The sequence below is a fragment of the Catharus ustulatus genome, chromosome 6, assembly GCF_009819885.2.
Source record: "Catharus ustulatus isolate bCatUst1 chromosome 6, bCatUst1.pri.v2, whole genome shotgun sequence".
Taxonomy (NCBI): Eukaryota; Metazoa; Chordata; class Aves; order Passeriformes; family Turdidae; genus Catharus; species Catharus ustulatus.
Window position 1 is genome coordinate 35,118,045 of NC_046226.1, and position 21,648 is coordinate 35,139,692.

Here is a 21,648-nt window from a genome sequence, read left to right on the forward strand (position 1 = left end):
GCAACAAAAATCTTACTGAATCCCAGACCTGACTCTGGTTTTGCATTTTACAGAAAAACAGTGGTTTATATGCTGAACTGGAAGGATGTCTGAAAAAAGGAAATATACATCTCTGTCTGGTATCAAAGCAAATTCCATAGACAGATCTTCACAGACAATGTAGAGAAGTCATCTGAGCTCAAGTAAAATGGATTAGCTTTTGCTGAAATCAATGCAAAAACATGAACTGAACACTAGCAGCTGAACCTCAAAATCCTCAAGAATAACATGGGTAAAGAGTTAATTTTCTGAACTGAAATGAGAGAAAAAACATCTGAACATCTGGTACCACCACAATACGGGGTATGAAAAGCTCTTGATACCCCTTCATTTTTGTGCCACCATGGCAGGACTGAAACTACTACCTTGGATAGTTCTGAACCCTGATCAAAAAATGTAGCAACTTCCAAATTCTGCCTGCAAATAGAAACAAGGTCACTGTAAGGGTACCAGTTTAGCCACCAACAAGGAGGCAATCTGCCTGACTAAATATACATTTCCAAACCCCTCCCACTAAGCCATGCCTGAAAGGAAGGTCTGCTTTAATTTAGTAAAGCATGCTTCGTGATATACAGGTAACTGACTGACAAAGACTTTCTTCCCACCTATAAGCAATCCTAAATATATGCCTGCCACATTCTCTATAGCACCAAACAAATTTCAGTGTATTATTTTCTTAACTTTTGGAGGACCTAGGGCCAAGCTCAGTAATGCACTTAGTATTTGAAAACCAACTCAATCTACCTATACAAGAAAATTAGCCAGTTTATCACTAGACTTGAGACCCAGGCCAATCTGACCTGCTTAAGGAAAAGAAGAAGCAGAAAACAATAATCACCAACATCAATTCCTTGCCATGCTGTGCTTGTGTAATTAGCTTACTGAAATCAATTAAACACAGGAAGATGCAGTTATAAATAAATAAATGCTAAAATGCTAGATGTGAAGACTTGATTATTCTGCCAAATTCAGTGACAGATGCTAAAATAATTCCACATTTCTTGGCTGATGGGTTTAGATACCTCTCCCATCCAAAATATTCCACCAGACATTAGCTGAAGATATTCTGATTTTGTTCATACTCAAATCAAGCAGGATGTTTTTAATTCAAACTTCTATGGAATCAGATTCTCCAGAATAAAGGAACACCTCAGGCACAAACAACAGATGAAATAAGAGTTCTTCTACCTTCAAGGCATCTGCTAGTTTGCCAATGAAGCTCCAGCAAAAGAGTATCTAGGGCAGGCTTCATTTCACCTAATTTTATTCATCTAAATTTTTGACTTGAAGCGTAAAGTCTCTACTTAGGCTTTTCCTCCAGTCAGCTGTAGATGGGCGTTCCTTGAGAAAGTAAGTCCCACTTAAAGATATATATCTAAAACCATCAATTGTCTGCACCTTGAAGTTAGGCGTAAGTTTACCTCACCTGTTATTCACTGGTCAAATAAAATATACAGTAATTTCACGAATACAAGCCGCACCAATTTGACCAAAATTTTGGTGGAAACTCGCAAGTGCGGCCAATATTCCGGGGCGGCTAATACATTAACAAAATTCTAAAAGCTGCCAACACGGAAGTGAGAGCCCGCGGCAGCCCCAAGCCAAGCTGGAGCCCGGCCGGCCCCGGCTGAGGTAGGAAAGCCTGGCAGAGGCGGGGCCAGCAGTGTGGGGGGCGGGCGGCAGAGCCTGAGCCAGCAGGGCGGGGCAGGGGGGGCGGCAGAGCCCGGGCCAGCAGGGCGGGGGAGCCTGGGAGAACTGGGGCTAGCAGTGCAGGGGAGCATGGCAGAAGCAGGAAGGCCGGCGGGTGGGGCTGCCTGGCAGCGGGGGAAGCCCAGCAGAATCGGGGCCAGCAGCGTGGGGGAGCCCGGCGGTGCGGGGGCCTGCAGTGCCGGTCAGGGCGAGGAAACGCGGCGGCGGTGCAGACGGGAGGGGGTGGCCGGCGAGCCTGGCAGCGGCGGCGGCAGCCCTGCCAGCCAGGCGAGCGAACGCGGCAGCGGGGCGGTGCTGACGGGAGAGGGGGGCCAGCGAGCCCGGCGGCGGCGGCAGCAGCACCACCCGGCCAGCCCCGCCGAGCCGTGGCGCTGAGCTGGGCCACCCGGCCCCGTCGGCAACCATGAGCGGGCCGAGCCTGCCTGGCCCCGCCCCGAGCCAGTAAAGCCCGCTATGCCGCGATCCTGTTACTAATTGGCCAATTTGTGAAAGCTGCGCACGGATTCTCGCTACGAACGAAAGTGCGGCTAATATTCGGGGTGCGGCTTATCTATTGACAAAGACAGCAACATTGTCGAGGCACCAGGGGTGCGGCTTATAATCCGTGCGGCTTGTATTCGTGAAACTACTGTAACCATATTCACACACTAAGGAAGGTAATTGTCTCTCTGCAATATGGTAATAATATGGTAAATCTCAAACTCAATCTCTCTATTTTTCAATCCATCAAAAGATGACAACATATTTCTCAAGTATCTACTTTAAAACGGAATGAAACCTATGTTGGGGCATTACCTCTCAAACCTCCTTTATGGACTACCTGAAAAGCCATCTCAAACCAGGCAACTCACTTAAGACAATGGAAAAATGAGCAAGATGAAACTCTGACTTAGTGCATAGCACCACAAACATACACTTAGATTTAGCTGAGCAGATACTGAAATTTTACTTCACTATCTTTAATAACACAAAGAACCCATTTAGAGTCTTTTGAGTATTAACAGTGGTAATTTAAATTGACCTTAACATTGGTAGGGGGTGTTTGCACACCAGGAAGCCTAGAGGATGAGTCTTAATCCATCTAATCCATTTGGAATAAAAAAAAAACCAGAAAGCCTGCAGAATACACAAGGTAATTGAGATCATGGGACAATCTGGGCTGGCAGCAGCAGCGATAAGTCCATTAATTGTCATTAGAACACCGTGGACTTTTCCAGTCCAGTCCAAACACAGTGACTTGGCCTCTCCATATTACTCCTGGAAATGCTGAAGTCCATCAAGTTTTAGTCAGACTGAGGATCTTGGGGAACATCAAGGTGTAATAGGATTTCAAACACCGATGCTTATCCACTAAGAACTGCGATAAGTATATCTTGCAGTTTCCAGTCAATAGAAAAGTTTGTGGAAGAAAATTTAAAACTACACCTTTTCATCCTGCTACCTATTTCTTAGTATCTTTGATAGCCTTTCAAATACAGCAAATACTGTTTCTTAACACAGAAGTAGATTATCAAAGAAGATAAACAAATCAGCTTGCAGTAAACCAGCTTCATCTAGTAGCTCACAGTATGTGTAGTGATGGGCACAATCTGCTGACATTCCACAAATCTAAGTAAAAAAACCAAAGTTTGTGTAATTTTAAACACTATAGATATATTCAGAGATTTAAATGACTTTGTTTTAAAATTTTCACCTCACATGAAACATGTTCTTTGAAGGATAAAATGATGTGACATAGAAACATGACATTATTAATAAACAAAACTAACATAACACTAAACATTGAAATTACATTTTATTCTGTAATGCTTCTTTTTTCTGAAACAAACTAAAGTAGTAAACCAAACTTTTCCTGTCCAAATCCTGTCCAGATGAATTGTATAGGCAGGTAAAACAGAAGCAATAACAACAGAATTTCTACTGCACTACTCCAGGTTATGCCCGTATGTGCAACTCCCATAGACACACCTGAGGCAGTTTACATAAGGACAGCAATATTAATGTGCCAGCCAGCAACAAGGCAGGGCCTTGTCCAGTCACTTGCAGATGTATTCCCCTTTTGGGTGGATGCTGAACTTCATTTAAACTGTGCTGCTGCAGTTGCAGCCATCTCGACTCAACAGTGTGAAACTCTCAGCAGTATGTGTGTGAACAGAGCAGTGTTTTGACAGCAACACAAAAGTGCTCTAATAGGCAGATACCAACTCTTAACTATACACTGGTAACAATGAGAAAATGCTGAAGTGACTTCCTACACCTTTCTGAGGCAAATGCCAGATGTGTTCTTGCTTGACATAAAGGTCTCATGGAAACTGGTCAATTCTCTGATCCTATTTCTTTCTAGCTATTTCACCTTGACCCAGAACACTTGAAGTAATGGATCTCACCTGAGGAAATTTTTTAATACTCACAGGAATTTAAATAATTCATTTTATTTGAATTAATTAACTTTCCTACTTCCTATGTAAAGTAGAGCAGCATTAATTACCTATATTCTGCAGACTAAGAAAGTGGGATAGGCCGAGAGGAGCTCTACGGTGCAGGAGAAAACTGAAGAAATAACCTGAACATGATGGATATAAAATTTCCAGTGAGATCACTGGATGTTATTTCAACCACAACATGCTGTGGGTCTCCTGACACCCACTCATGAGATTAAAGACACAATGTTAAAGAACAGCACCAGGGACCAACTAGCAATATTTAAAATCTGTAATAATACTGAGTATAACCAACCAGACAGTCAATTTTCACCACTATCCAGCCCAACTATGAGAATTGCTGTAAACCAGAAAAGTCAGAGTGCCATAAGAGATCATGTTAACTTTCTCTTCTCCTTCCCTTTTCAAAGGGCAGCAAGGTTTCCAGAACAATCTTCTACACACCACCAGTGCTTTTTTTTCTCAATTCAGGGTCCAGGATCATAAAATGAAAGCTGAGATCGTCACAGTTATAATTCCTAATTTTTGAACTTGTACCTTAAGACAAAGCAAATACACAATAAATGAAGATTCACAATAGCAACACTAACACTCTACAGATGTCAATAAGCAATGCCTCATGGGTAACTACATGTCAGTCAATTGGTCAAAAACACTAGCTAAGAAATTTTAAAGGCAATATTCAGTTTGCATAAAGCAGGCTTTACACTCCTAGTGCACTTACTGAGTATGCTTCCAACCACCACTCCTTTAATACTTTTTCTGAGTTTACAGGTTTATTGCTCAGAGAATGGTGAAAGACCAGGACAGGAATTTTCATTTTCATCTGGATTTTAACACCTGGAATGTAATACAACAGTCATACATATTTAAATGCACAACTGATTTGAGGGTAAAACTCATGGAGGAGAAATTGAAATTCTATCACTTTGACTCTTTACTGCCTCTACTTTCTACCTCACTAAGACAGAAAACATTAGTATTATTTCTTAGCATTCTACTTTTGAGGTGTGCTCACTTTGCACAAGACAAAGAAAAAGTGAACAGGATCTTCATAATTTGTAAAGAGATAAGTATGTAACATATTGTACATAACCCACAGCAGGAAATATTTTTGCAGACTTCAAAGGCTAATTGATGTTTTGTTTCCTAACAAAATGGCATAGAGATTCCAGCCTTCTCGGAAGTGCTTGTGCTGCACATTACCCAGGAGGAACACATTCAGTCCTATCCCATCCCAAAAGTCTGAGAACCTGCCTTGCAATGATACTTCTTCAACAGAGTCAATTTGGAGCTTAAAAACTCTCTTACTCTAAAAGGTTTGGTGATGGGGGGAAAGCAAACTTTTGCAGGTAGTTAATATATCACTTCCCTTCAATTCTCTACAGTAGCTATTAGCCAGCAGTACAGACCACACCCAATGTTCCAAGATTCTTGTATCCAAAACTAAATCTGAGTCAGCAAGTCTCTACAACACCTGGAATGACAATAATGGGTCCATAGTATATAAAAGTAATTGAGTATTATTTATATTTTCTGTATATTTAATAGAAATTACATTTTCAGTAAAAAAAAATACAAGTTTAAGAAAAATCTCCAATTAGATACACAAGAAGAAAGACAAAGAAAGGGCCTGGTCTTCCACTTATGAATAATGGCATCTGGAACAATGCCTATACAAGCCTATTAATGTCTTCTCTGTTAATTCCACATGGTTTTCCCATAAGCATACCTGGTTTTCTGTAACCAATTTTGATTTGCATAAGTTCTTCCCAGAAAGTGAACAATTATCTTGCTTAATGATTTCTCCATTAATGGACATTTCAGCTACAACAGATAATGGAGAAACCCTTGATTAGTTTCAGGAGAATTCTGACTAGCATAAACAGGCATTACATCACTAAGGGCCTCAGCAAGCTTCCTTTAAATGCAGGACATTCATTGTGCTGAGGGAATATGACTTAACTGGGTATCCTGAGAACATAAAAGTGTAGCCAAAATGTGGTTTTGCTTTTGCAAGAGATGGGCATATCTGAGGTCCTGATTTCAAAGATGAACTAAATGGATTAACTATCTGCTCTTTAAATACTAATAGCCTCTCTTCAACTGCAGCTCTAGGCTCTGTCTCTCTATCCTATGCATTGGCTGAGCTGCAGTCCAAAATCCCAACACATGGCCCAAATGAATAAGAGAACACACTTCCTTCTGCAGCCCCTTCTCAGACCCTCTCTCCCAACCCTAATGCTAGCCCCAGCACAATGCATCATAACCAAATCATACTCCCTCAAACCACCATTTTCTCTTGAATTTTAATACCTTTATCAGGGAATATTCTTCAAAAGTCAGTTTGACATTAATAACATAGCCATTATTACTAAAGCAGCTTTTTTCATTAAGCCACGAGAATCCAAAGTGGCACCTAGCCCCTCACAGTCACTGAAAACATGGACTACGTAGCAGCAGTTCTACTGTAGTGCTGCCTTTGAATATCACTGTTGACTGAGAAGTTGCTACTAATGTGGTTTCCCTCTAAGCACAGTGTGAGAAGTTAATAGTGAAAAAGGAAAAGAACAGGTACTTTTGAAGGCAAAGTGTCATAGTTCGGCATCTAAAATGTATTAGAGATTTACCACAAAGGGATTGTGTAAGTTTTGTCTTCTTAGCAGTTGAATTAGCAAGAAAACAAATTCAGGAATCATGCTTACAAAAGGTGACATACTGGAGGTTTGCACATTCTTAAAACATAATCAAAAAAGACAGGCACTTGGGTGTTATGAATCCTGGCCTGCTTTAGGATTTGTGCAACCTCAATTTTTTCAGCAGTAAAATGTAAATAATAATCCTACCTTTTCTGACAGTAGGACTATGAAGCTTAATTCATTTAAATTCTGTGAAAATCTTTTGAGCTCCTTGTATTGAAATTGTTATTTAATTAAATATTTTGTTATTCTGAAGGAGTAGTTGTAACAAAACAAAAAAAATCTTATTTCTTTTATTGTTTATTGCATTTTTCATGTAACTGTCCAATCCCCCAAGAAGAGTACTAGTCCATCTGTCCCTGCTCTGAAAAGGATTTACAATAGTCCAACTGTGTTATATGAGAAAAGCATCAAGATTTTAACAACACTTTTGAATTACTTGTATTAATGTTCTTTTCCTGAGTTTCATGCACATTTTAAACTAGATTTTTTTATCCATTAAAATAGTTTCCTTTGCTGTCTTATTTAGTGAATTAGAATCGCTTTCATCTCTATTTTTATGGAGATAGAAACAGAAATGAATGGAACAGATTGTTTTGATTTGTCCATCTACAAACAAGCCCAAAGTGGTGTTGCTAGTTCTGAGCCAATGCTGCACTGTTCTTTACTTCAATGTCACCTACTTCTGAATAAAACTGCAAGGAAAAGAATACACAAAAGAGATGCTGCAGACTTAAGTAATACTGGTTAGAGCATAACTCAGAAGTCCTCTTTTAGCTTTTCGGAGTTTAAGAGCTCCGGGGTAAAGCAGCTTCCACTCAGAGCTTTCACGTACTACTGACTAATTCAGTAATGCTTCCCTGGATCTCAATTAGCACAACTATTAGCAATGTCTTTCCCCAGGTTGCTCTCACAGTGCAGATCATGGGGGTCAAATGCAACACACTGAGTATTAATCTGACCCAAAAACAAACACAACAGGCAAATTCTTGCCCCACTGTTGGAGAAAAACTTAAAAGGCTCCAAATGGTCCTAGAAGGCTAGAAATTACAGAAGATAGCTACCCAGAAGACAGCACTAGTGAAAACATCTGTAAGATTACTCTCCTGGTCTACAGGTTCTGTCATACACAATTCTGAGCAGGAGTGGACCACACGGTGCATGGAAGGCCATAACCAGGTATGCAACACAGACAACAACAGGAATGATTGAAGTCATTTACATGGCCCACAAGTGTCTAAGACAAAACAAAGGGTCTCCAAACTCTCAACAGCTCAGGATCTCAAAGATTTCACCACAGTAGAAAATCACAGCATTCAGAGCCCTGCACATTTTTGTTTTTCTATAAAGTGACATAGTCTTTAAAACAGCTTTGTGCAACCTGCAAGTCAGCAGCTCTGAGACCAGAAAGTCTCTCTGCATTGCAATAGCAGACTTGCATATTACCAAATCAGGGAAAGCAAGCCAATATTACTTTCTGCTGAATGGACACACTCCTTTCAGATCATTTAATATTCAGTCTGGAACTAGTGTTACACTTGGAGGTGTAGGTAACACTAGTAAATATGCCATTTCCCTCAGACAGGAGGTTTCAGGTTAATTTTAAAAAAGGCTTCCTATATACAGGATATTCTGAAACAATGGTTAGCTCCTGTTTCCTTCACAAGGCCTAAAGAACAGAAAGTAGCACAATGTCAAAGGTACCTGCTTGTCCCAGTCAATGCAAAACCCCCAAAACTGTCTAACATTATATGCTCGCTGCCAAGTATTGTTTGAAAACCAAACCTTTTAAAATATCCGTTTTCTTAGTCTAAATTGGATACAGTACCCTTGCAATAACCTCCTTCTAGACATACTGCACTTCCTTCTCAGGATTCAGAACTGCCACTTACAATCAACCAAAGGAACAAAATGTTTCTATTATTTATGTTGATTTTTTCACGGATGGCAAAGGATTCATCATCATGTCAGCCCCTTTATTGTTACCTACTCCGTCTACTGCCTAAGAGACTCAGCTCTAGCTCAGGGCCAAGCAGTGAAAGGCAAATCCCCTACACCAAGTCTGCTTGTCCTATCAATTCTTCAGAAAGCAACATGTAGGCATAAGGAAATGAAAAGCAAAGGAAACCATTTAAAGTACCTTGCCATGTAGTTTGTGAACATCATATCTTATCTGAGCAAATTCACGGAGTCCAAAAGATCCTCCAATGAGATAGAGCTGAAAACAGAATGAAAACAGATGTGTTAGGATTGTTACGGAAAAGAATGCTTTGCACACCTACAAAAAATACTGTGCATACTGATCCAATCCATTTACCAAGGGACTCTACTATTTTTCCAACAGAAACATCGGGGGCTGAAGAAAATATTACCTTAGAAAATAAGTACAGGGGCCTTCTTCCACTCTCTGAGCCTGAATTTCACACATTTCCTCCTTTGTACAGACAGCTGCTACATGACTCAGACTTCCCAGGGACTTCCTCTCCTCTTACCCCTTCTTTTCCCTCCCCATGTGGTTTCCTGACATAACAGCAGCAAAGGAACCTTTACCTTACTGCCACAGGTTTTATTCTCACAAATTTTCAGATTCTATGGGGAAGTAACAATGCCACACTGACTTACTCTGATGTCTGTGGGTAACAGATCTAATTAAGCTTCTGAACAGACCATGACTGTAGCCATAGTTCAATAACATATTATCACTCAGGCTAAGAAATCATATCCAGCACACCCATCCTTTTATTACTCCTTAGTTATCATGCAATTTCCTCCATGCCTTTGAAGCTTAAGAATAATAAAGGAAGAAATGGGGGGGCTTTATAGCCACATAAGAAATCATTATATTATTCCTTCTTATAACAGAGTGATATCACAAAACTGTGTATGTATTTTTACCATTAGAAATGGATAGACCATCCAAAGATCAAGTATTGTTTAAAAAAGAAGAGACTTGAAAATTAGCTTAGAAATCTAACTATGTGTAAGAGTCAGGTCCCTTGCTATGGCTCTGACTTCAGTGTCTGGTGTTCTCTGTTAATTCAGATGCATAGGAGGTCAAAAGGCTTCACATCTACAGACACACATCTAAAGAAGGTAGAAGCATGCTCTGAGGACCTGGGTGAAGGTAGAAAAAAATTCCAAACAAAACCCATCATGCAACTTTGCTGTTAGTCTTTCATTACAGGTTGTTGCTGAACTGCTGTTTTCTACACACTTGGCCGGCTGATTTCTTACTACGTATTAGGTTTGCAGCAATGGCTTGTGTCCAAGAATTGTTATAATTATGCTGTGCAGGTAGCCAAAGTGCAGCTTCTTTCCAGAAAGTGGAATCTCATGTCATTGTGGCCACAAAGCATTAGAAATTAGGAACAAAACCTGCCTTCTACACTTATTTATTCCCAAAGTTGCAGGACTGTATTATTTCCCACCAAGCAGGTAAAATTACTCACAACCACGTGAACACTCTCTCCACACACACACTTAGAAGCTGGTAAGGTACAGACTGGTACCCCAGAAGTGATGTACTCTGTTCAAAGAAGGAGAAACCCTTCATCAATAGCCATGAGTTAAAGGCTCCAGAGTATCTTTCTAGCCCTTTCAATAAGCCTTAAAATCTAGTTGATAATAAAAACAAATAGACACACATTTTGCAATATGAACACCCAGCTGCTAGGCCACAGACTACTAGTTTCAGAAAGCCAATCGGAAAATAATCACATGGTACCAAGTCCAGTGACTAGAAACATGAATGACCAAAAATTGGATGGCATCATACTTATGCCACAACTGTTTCAAGGGATTGATGATCTTGCAGATATTGAATCATCAAAATACTCAGCAAAAAAAAGAAACTGAAAGAAAAGTCTTCCTCATGTCAGTATTTTGGTAAGAAAAAATAAAAGAAAGCGGAAAACAAAACGTTCAAAATGGTTAAAAATAACTTGAACATTATTAAAGATTTATTCAATCAAATCAGAAGATTTGTCAGATGAAGATATGGTAGTACATAATGCTGAAAATCTCAAGGATCAGACTGCAATTGAATTTTAACATGGTTGACGCCTCAGCATAAATTTTCATTAGCCGATCTTCTTTAATTCCTAACAAGTATTATGCTAATTTACAGCCACTGTGTTAATAAACTTTAAGTCCTAATAAACACAAATCTGAAATGCTATAGACAAGTTTATGGCTGTTACAAACCAGAGCTTCTTGCCTTTTTTCCATATTAGTATGTTGTCAAAGAATGTTTATGGCAAGGCAAAAGCAACTGCACTAGAAATAGTTCAGTTACTAAACCAGGCAGAAAGCAGCAATTACTTGTGATATCAATTAAAAATTAATTTGCCCAACAATAAACTTGCATGGAGTATATCCTGTTATGAGATGCAATATGAACAACTGGAAGACTGGTCTACAAAGCCATGCTTCAAGCTAAAAAGGAAATATTACATTATTTAGATTTAAAAGTCTGTACTGTACATTGCAACTACAAAAAATACAGTTGAAGGTTGTCACATGAAGTAAGTCATGTGCTACTCACTTTGTCTCTTCACACCCTATCACTTGTTTGACAGCAACCATCCATGATACAGCTCATTTTACATTTACAGCTACACACAGTAAAGAATTTGATATACACACACCTCTCATTTCCTGCTTTGCAATTCAGGTTTTGGCCTGACGCTGCAATTTTACTCACAACGCCTTGGTACTATTAGGAGGAAAAAACCCACTTTGGATTGTGATGTACTTTTGCTATTCATAGAACAGAAGCAGTATAATAAGCCTGCCAAGTTGGCACATTTAGCTTATCAGGCATTACCAGTAGAGTTGCCTTTACATTTCCAATACTGTAATGGCTGATTTACCTTACCATGAAACATCAGTTAAGTTCCATCAGAGACAAAGCACATTGATGCTGTAAGAAAGTAAAAACACTGCTAAAATATTACAAAGTGTAATGCTGGAAGGTTAGGACTAAGATTAAATAATATTGCAAAGCACAGGATACACACAAAGAATATAAATAATATATTCACAAGTCCACTTGACCAATGTTCTAAAAAACCAAAGATGATGTCTGACTTCAGTGCAAAACCAGACCAGAATCAGTCATACTCAGCACTTATTTAATCAACCAACAGCATGTCAATATAGTCAGCTGACAGCCCTGAGCATGAATCACACTCATCTACACAAGCCAGAGCAGCAATGGACAGCTATTCAGTCAATTACCTTTTTGAAAACTGTTTCAAAAGCCAATAAAAGAAGGTATAAATGAATTCATGCAACTGTAATACTATTAAAGGTAGCAAAGGACTCAGTGACTGACAATGCATGGAGTACAAATACCAGTCTTGGCTTTAACTGTTTCCTCTCTCTTCTGCTGCATTATGAGGGAATATGCTCTCACTACCTTAATTTCAGTTAGCTGTATCTACAGACAACAGTGAACCAGAAAGAATTACCAGTCAAAATTAGAAGCAGGATAAGACTCAAAATTCCCAGCACCATTATTGGTTTCCTGGTTTTGCATATTCTGTATGTCTCACATATTTTTCTAGTTCCCCAAGCTGTAAAACAGATAATCTCTATGTTCTTTACAAAGCACTCTTCAGTCTAAAAAGCACTACAATGGACAAATTTACCCCATGTAACCCAAAAGCAACAGTGAATTTCAGTATGCTCCATCCACCAGTCCAGGTATAAAAAGACAGTGGAAGCTATTCAGGATGCCATATAAATAAAAGTTAGGTTGGCAACATTCTAATGAAGTCAGGATCAAGTCCACTCTCCTGTTAAGTGAAGGGGGAAAAGTAATGTCACATATAATAAAAATTAAAATACATTTTTTCCATTACAATTTTAGAATTATACAGATACGTAATGTACATGATAAAATATTAAGGCACTGGCATCTGAAGGATACTCAAGTTGGAAAGTTCATATATACCTGCATTCTTATATTGTGAGGGAACTATTCATTTTATTTGCTTCACAATGCAGAGAAAAAAACACTGTGTAGTGAACATCATCTGTCTCGTTACTTGAATGCTCTCAGCAGATTGATGAGACGACAGTAACTCCTCATTTTAAACTTTACACCTGAAGTTTAACTTAGAGAGGAAAAGATCATTAACCATACTAGTTAGCCAATACTTAACACCCAAAGCAAACAGTTTAACAGCACTGCTAGTACAACCCCATTAAAGATCCCGCATTGGATTATTCCTTTATGTTTCAGTGAGTACACAAAAAACCCCCTACAATGTTGTAATGCAATTAGGCATGCATGGAAGACTTGCATGTTCGAAAACAAAATGAAAGATAGGATGTGACATAAGAGCACCATCTGTCACATACGCTCAGCAACCTCAATAAACATTTTATGTAAAAAATGACAAAATTCTCTTTAACAACATTCTTTTAAAAATTCTATTTGTTCACGTCTCCATTGGGAAGTATGTTATGCAATCAGATAGCATCAGACTGATCCCTTGAACCACATCCTAGGATGGGAAATACTTTCATTTGTCACCAACTACAGCAGGTGGTCACTGCTCCTAACAGCACAATTTAGGACTTACAACAGATCCCTTTTTTGGTTTCCTTCATGATCTAAAGCAATCCACTTCACTGGGTTAACAAAATAATAAGAAACTGCTTCTCTGGCAGCACCAGCAATTTGCCGTGTTAGAGGCATCGCTGCTGTTAGAGAAAGCTATTTCTATCACAGTTTCAGTTGTGAAAGAGACTATTACAAAGCCATAAATCCCTAAATTAACCAAATCACAATGTTTAGTGCTGGCAACGCACAGCACGCGGTGGTTGAAAATGTTATGATACGTATACAAAGAAGGAACATGGTAATTTTCTAACCTCTGCTTCAAGACTGTTGCTACAGAACTCTCCAGCTATTCATCAGGAGCTTCAAAACTAGAGCAGAAGTGAATTATTTTAGTTTAGAAAAGAGAGTTTTGGGGGTTCTTTTTTAAATAACTGTCAGATGTGCAGCGCAAGACTGGTGAAAGATGGCAATTTAGCAGTCCAGAAGACTGAAGTCTTTTCTTTTCCCTAAATAAAGTAGCAGGGCAAATTGCCAGTCCCAGAAGAGACCAGGCAACTCATCTTAACCTGAAGCGCCCCCCTCTGCCAGCTCTAAATCTCTTAAGTTTCTTTCCCACAGCCATTCCTGCACTTGGCTCTAAAGCTGAAACTGCAGGGAAGAGAGAAAAACAGTGCAAAGTCCTCTCAGAAACTTGCTAAATGCTCTCCTCACCCCCATTGGAAACAAAAAAGGGTCTACCTTTACTTCCTGTCTACAAAAAAAAATGGAAATAACTTCTAGTTCTCATCAGAGGTCTCTTTTGGAGGAAAGCAGAAATCAAACCCATGCATTTATAAGGAGTTATTTCATTCAAAGATACATCAAATAAGCAAATGCTCTGACTTAATGCATATGCTAGAATCACACACTGTAGAAAGGCTGAACTGCATTACACTCAGAAATGGATGAAATACAACAGTTGATGGCCACATGGATACCATACTGGCTTTCAGGCACAACAGCTGGGATAAACTGGAGCCAATTGTTACTGACTGATAAAGCAGAGTGTAGTTTGCACAGCATGTAGAACACATGCAGAACATTAAGCTTGGCCCAAGGTATCAGGTTAATTGGCTCAGTAAGAGAATGTTCAAAGCAATGATTTTAAAGATCACAAATATGAATGGCTACAGGGCAAAGAACAAAAAAAGCCCCAAACTTTGTCCATAACCTTTTGATCTTACTATTCAATGTCTTATGAGAAAATAAAACTTCTGTTTGTTAAAATGTCCAATTCATAACAGGTTTTGAAGCAAAGAAAATGTATGTAATAGAAACCAATCTAAGAATGATGCAGAAGACATAGAAACCCATACGTTCCTCAATGTGAGCATGAGCAGAAAAGGGCATTTTCAGCCACAGAATTGTCATTTTGCATTACACACATTGCTTGGGTTGGTCAGATAGCAAAAGAATTTCACTCTGCAGCTGTCTGGAATCCTAGTCTGCCCTGGTGGTCGAGTTGCAGTTTCTGAACATCACCTTCATTTTCTCCATAAGCTTCTAAAAAACAAAATTTCAATTCCTTATTAAAATTATCATTTCTACAACTCACAGGTTCAAATCTAGCCAAGGTAAACTACAACAAGAAAGTGTTTACATCTTGTGGCAAGCTAGTGTTCTTGTGATATGTTAGGCCCTGCTCAAAACTGCAATGAACTGAAACCTGCATGAAAGAACATAAAAAGAAACCACAAGAAGTATTATTTCTCTATTGCTAATCCTGAACAAGGAATGAAGATTAAACATTATGTACAATAAACACGAACCTTACACTTTTACCATCACAAGCCCTTGAAGAGGTGGGAGACCTAAGGCAGAACTAAACATACAATGAAAACAAGCAAGTCTGGACTTCTCTTTCTGTTCTGAGGCTCAACAGAGAACCTCAGAGCCTGAGTGCCAGATGAGTCCATTCTAACAGCATTAAACAATGCAAATGCACCCTTTATGTTTTGAAATGAGACAGAGGGAAAATCTGAAGTACTGAAGAGTGCCTATTTGTTTGTCACATGTATCTGGAAAACTGTTCTTAAAGACTGAAAATGAAAAATTTAAGGAGAGTCAAAAGGAGAACTCGGAAGTTTTAAGACCTAATAGTCAACTGAAAGATGAAAGTCAGCTAATTCAGACTGCACAAACTGGACTCCACAGAAGCCCATTCAGCCTGAACACAGACTTCCACACCAGCACTAACAGTTCCAGGGCTGTCCAGGGCTGGTTTTGTCTGGAACAGCTCCCCACTGTGGATTCAAACACAAACAGATGAACAGGAGATGCAAAGCAGAAGCACAGCAGAAGACAAATCTCATCATAGGCCTAGAGACCAAACATGTCTAATATAAGTCAGTGAAGCATAAAAACAACACTCTGTTATTCACTGATTGGGAGTAATAACTTTTAAATTCTAAAAACAGTTTTGTATTTATTGTTTCTCTAGGCTGCAAATATAATACTTGTGACTTTTACAATCACAATTTATCTACAAATACTAGAAGTCAAAATTATCTTCTCATGGATGAATATTAACTTCTATTCATCTCTCAAAAAATTATTAACATTTAAATCAATTGTTCTGCATATGTCAAATTTTATTGTAAAGTCACATGAAGTAATAGATATTAATAAAAGTAATGCAATTCAGTACTATGAATTGTTTAAGGCAATAATGTGAAAGATGTTAGCAATAACACTGACAGATCTAAAAGTGAAAAATTCTGATTGCAGTAATCCTTCTTTGAACAATATCAGAAGACAGTGTAATAACAGTTTCTACTCAGACACTGATAGCAACAATAAGACCTCAGAATCGTGATTACTCCCAAGAAAAATTATCCATATTTCCAGTGTTCATATGATGTTTTTACAGGCAGATCTTCCAGAATCTGTGGCAAAAAGTATGCCTTGCATTCAGCATATCCCAGGACTCCAAATTAAGCAGATTTTTATGAAATTAACTAGAAATATTGAATTTAAAGAAATCTATGAAAATTTAACCCATTAACCCTGTAAATGTTCACTTTAAGTAGCTCACAGGACATCATATACCTGCAAAACATTTCTGGGCATCAGTCCTTGCACTCAGGTGACCCTGACTTCACAACAGAGAACAAAACTAACCCATGGACATGTAATTTCATGTCCTGATGTCTGGAAAAGTTGTTTTGGTTTTGTTTGTTAAAACAATTGGGTCATTCATGAGAGTCTGAGATGCCACTGACCTTCTCTAATGGTGCCTAGAAGCACTGGCCACATTGTTGCAGCTTTGTTAGGGACTTGTTATAATCTGACCATTTTTCTAGTCCTGTACATGACATGCACCCTTGACAAAGTGTTTATCAAAGTAAACTTGCACTGTTCAGGGCAGCGGTGTACATGGCATTGCAGTATAATCTGTGCTAATGATCACTCGTGGAAATAGATTTTAGAAACATTTAATCATAGTAAAATCTTTCACTGCTCCAAGCCACCTGTACCTTCTCTTTTGGCAATACTAGGCATGCCATGTAAAACACCAAAGATCCAGAAGGAGACGCAAAGTGCTTGTAAAAGCAGCCGTTACAGGATGAGGGGGAAAAAACCCACAAAACCCCAGAAAAATTAAAGGAAGTCAAAATCTACAGCAATAAGTATGGAGAATGTTGAACACAGTTTAAATCTGAAAATATGCATTACTATCTAAACACACAGGGCAATATACTTATTTTAGGTGTGCAATAAAAATTATCAAATGAACCACAGGCTATATTTTCTTTCTGCTAGAATGTCACTTCAGATACTCAGAACATAATTTTTTCGTTGTAACATACTGACAGAACTGGAACTGTATCTATACATTCATTTTGCAGCTTAGAGAGTTTGAAAAACCCTTGCCTAGAATGAGATGGAGACACAACCACAAAGGTGAGTCTTGGGAAGTGCTGTGAGCATATGAAACAACAGGAGGATTTTTAACACGTGTTTTACATTTGCTACTACTTTGCAGTTTTGAAATTCAAACTTGTTGCCTTAGTGATATAGAGCCATCATTTAAACCTGTTGGAAAAAATAACTTCTAGCAGACTTCAAATATTCCAAGAGTATCAGAGAGGTGACCTTACATGTTCAGTGTCCCATAGGAAGGTCTGATGCTGGATGCACCAGCTGCAAGACCAAGGAGCCTTGCTCTCTCAGGATCTACAGAAGCATCACTGCAGCAATATGACATTGACAGATACATCCCTTTTGGTCAGGTAGAGTTGGCTGTGGAATACAAAGCAGCAGAAATTGAAGATCTCCTTTTATGAGAGAGTCACAAATGCTGAAGACTTGTAAGTTAAGCTTCATGTGATAAGGCAAGAGTTCCCATAATCAAAACAGCAAACAGAAATGTCAATATAGGTGACAAAGATGTTTAAGTTACCACAGAGGTGTCACAGCCCTCTACTGCAACAGCAAATTTTAGATACACCTGTAAGGTTGCTGGAGTTCATCCCAACATCTACACAGATGTTACCATCATCAGAAATACTTTGGGACTACTCCCTTGATCCCCTGTAAGCACTTGAGATATTCCACACCAGGTTACATCTCTTGCTCCCGCAGGATTACTGTTTTATGCCACACAGAGATACTGTATCTGTGGGTGCTCACAAAGAAACCCTTTCAGCTACTGAGAAAGTATGACTGAAAACTTTGATTTACACATCTTACTCTGAAAGCTGTTGTCAGTATGAGGTTTAAAGATCAACCAATTCCTTCTCCGCTGAAATACTGTAACAGCCCCAAGACCAAACAAACAAATAAAAAACTATAATTTACACTAAAAAGTAAGAAATGTTTTAAATATATATCTGGGGAGGGGGGTGTAATGAGACACCCATTTTTCTTTGAATTAGGATCTTTTTAACCTTGGAGCCTTTTCTTTCAAATATGCAGTATATAAAAGCAAGATATGAAAGCCATTTTATTTTTTTTCTGCCAAAAAAGCAAATATGGTACTGATAAAAAGTTCAGCAGTACTGAAGAATAGTCCTGCATCAATCAAGAGAGAAAAAAATATGTACAGAATGTAATAATCTAACAAAAACCTTTGGTTTCAGTATTATTAACAAATTCAGCAGAATTTAAAGGATTGCAAAGGCATGCTCCTTCTGATTCTTTGCCTAGACTCACTGTCATTTTTGCTGTAATTGCTCTTTTAGCACAATTCTGTTCAGCTTCAGAGATGCCTTCACAGCTCCACAGACAGCTGTGTAACTGACAAATGCATGGATTTTCCTTTTTCTTACTCCCTGGGAAGCCTTTGGGCAGCAAGTCAGAAACACTCTGAAGTATTCACAAGGGAGAATAATTTTAAGGCAGGGAGACATGAAACCCTGGAAAGAAATATAATAGAATATTTCTCTACACAATAATTGTGTCTGGAAGAAGGAGCTCTGTTGCAACAGGAACAGAATGAAATTAGGCGATACAAAGTCAAAGAAATCAGTCTTAAAAATTCCTCCTATGACCCATGGAAAATCTTGCAAGAACGTTGAGGATGGCCAAAAGGACAACCATAGGCCTGGGATGCTGAAATCCTGGCTCCAGCACTGAAGCAGAACTGAGACAATCTATGCCACTGCTGCCAGATGGTTGTTCAAGCTCATCTTAAAAACCCTAGTAACATGTCAGAGTGCTCTTTCCTAAAAAAGAGCAGGATTTTCCTAACATATTTATTTTGGGGGTACTTTCCCAAGTGAGGAAAGACAATCCTCACTCTCATTGTACAATGTACAGAACTTTGCAGACTTTGCTAAAATAAACCAGTCAATTCCTTCAAGCATTCCTTAAAGGTGGAATGTCAGCTTTACCTTTTATGTTGCTTTCCTCTAGACTTTACAGTTCATCATCATCTCCAGAACGGCACCACAGAACTAAAAAGTCACTCCAGTTGAGGACCGAGTATACAGGAAGAATCCTGTTTCATGTTTTACTCTACTTCTGACAAGTTCTTTTGTCTTATAACGACATTTCTGTTTTTTCACAATATTACAGCCTGCATTATTTCTACAAGACCTACCTTACTTCCAAAAGTATCTTTTAATTTGGCAAGCATGTGGTAACTACATTTTACAGTATCTTTTTAATCCTTTTGAGAACTAAAAAGATAAGAAACATATCTTTGCCCTACTTCTCTGAAACGCAATTCTCACAGGGAAGATAATGTAGAAAGTTTTATCAAAATCAGAATCTTGTGCATCAGTTGAATGTCCTCACCTACTAAACCAGTTAATCTGATATACTTAATATTAAAAAGCAGTGCTGATTTTTTTTCCTCCTCTAGGTCACTACTTCTAAGCATCTTTAATCACAAAGTATTTTTCCCGGGCCTTCCATGGAGTTAAAATTGAGCTAGAGAATACTAAACTGCTTGATCTTCCCTGATTCTAGAAGTAAAGCAGCAAGCCTCAAATAATTACATAAACGAAAGCAGCATAAGCTAAAACTGTATCCAACCTTTAACATCTAAGCAAGGCGTTATTAAACTGAAGAATATTGTCAGAGCACTCAAACATGAAAAGTCCAAAAACAAAATAAATTTGGTCTAAGCATGAAAGCAGCACAATTCTGGACACCCTCTCAGGTACACGTGCATGCAAGCAGGATAGCTAATGATCTGTAACACAGTGCTCGATCACTTCAAGAAAGGTGTCGTAGGCAGAGTTTGTGTGCAACAGAAGGGAGCGGAGCTGCTGAAGCAAATGATTTCACGTAGGTTGTGGTACTATCAGACTGTTTGGGTTTAACTGTTCCCATTTCTTACAAAAGTCTTCATCAATATTTCAAGAAAAGATACTTCATTAATAACTTCAATGAAAGTCCTTACTCTAGAACATTGCTAATATCCCTTTAAAATAATGGCCTTAAACTCTTTTAAACTCTAACAAGTGCCAACGTGCTTCTTCGGTCCACTCCGTTTTCCCAAGGCATGCTGCTGAACGTTTGAGGAAGAAGACACTGATTTCTCCAGTAGCTTTATAAAAGTGTTGGAATTATCCTTTGCCTCATTCTTTATCCACCTTGAAATTTGTTTACATTTTGCAAACCAACAGTATAGATGGATAAGGAGACATGAATTGCACAGAAACTACACTGGCCTTGGCGCTGCTTTTGCCTTCCTTCCTGAGTTTTTATCCATAAGTGCATCTGAGGTTTTTCATTTTCCCCCTAATGAATACAGGTACTTAGGACAGAGAAATGCAACCTAACGTGCACTATCTACGGAGGTAATGTGTGTAAGATAGTCTTATACTTTTGCTTTAATCCTTCGACACCAGTGATCTCTCCTAAACTCAGCTGACTCTAAAAAGTTATTCCTCACTCACCACATGGAGCACAGCTGCTACCTATAGCCCATCAACTCACTTCACCCAAAATCTTTCACTTATTTAGACGTACGAATTATCAGAACAATGCCACCGCAGTTTAAAATCCAATGAAAAGCTAAAGTAAGACAAGAAACACAAGCGGTGTTCCATAGGGAAAAAAAAAACAAAACCACAAAACAAAACCAAGCCAACCAGCAAAATGCGTTTTCCCCAGCTTCCAGTCAGGAATATCTTTAGGAGTGTGTTGTACACCCGTGTCCCGGAGCGCGGGCACACGGCCCCCACGGCTCACACGGCCCCCATGGCTCCCACCGCCCCCTCCCGGCCCGTGCCAGCAGGGCACAGCAGAGCGCCCACCCGCCCCCGCCTCCTCCTCCGCCCCGTGCCCGCCCGCCCGGAGCTCCGCCCGCCGCCTCCCCGCGCTCCGCCGCCCCGCTCACCAGCAGGGGCACCCCGAAGGTCATGGTGCGGCCCCTCCACAGCCTGCGCAGCTTCTCCATGCCCCGCTCCCGCCCCACGGGCCCGGCGCCGCCCTCCCGCTTCCGGCGGGACCCGGCTGGGCCGGCACCGCGGCCCCTCCGCCGGCACCGCGCCCCGACACGCGGGTTCCGCGGGCACGGCCCAGCCCCTGCCCCTGCCCCGCGCACACCGCCCCTCACGCTGTCCTTCACAGCTCCGTGGTGAGCGCCGTTGAGCAGGCCTGGTCACCAGCTCTATCTTTGCATTCTGTAACCTGCTTTCCTAAGGAAAGGAGATTGCCGACCGTGATCATATGTTTTTCTGCATTGCTATCCCTT

General features: G+C 39.6%; 1 protein-coding gene across 3 annotated transcripts in view; it reads right to left on the reverse strand.

The window, feature by feature from the left end:
* LOC116997533 (cytochrome c oxidase assembly protein COX16 homolog, mitochondrial) overlaps nucleotides 1-21,373 on the reverse strand; it is a 44,877-nt gene extending 23,504 nt beyond the window's left edge. Inside the window, exons 1-2 of one of the 3 annotated variants that reach the window (XM_033062402.1) lie at nucleotides 21,292-21,373; nucleotides 9,030-9,107 (exon numbers count right to left, since the gene is read on the reverse strand). In XM_033062402.1, coding sequence (XP_032918293.1) covers nucleotides 9,030-9,107; nucleotides 21,292-21,351 — 138 coding nt within the window. In that variant the 5' untranslated portion in view covers nucleotides 21,352-21,373. Of the gene's footprint in view, nucleotides 1-9,029; nucleotides 9,108-11,760; nucleotides 11,811-21,291 lie in introns of those variants that run through there. The other 2 variants (XM_033062404.1, XM_033062403.1) reach the window with 2 other exon arrangements.
* Nucleotides 21,374-21,648: the final 275 nt, after the last annotated feature.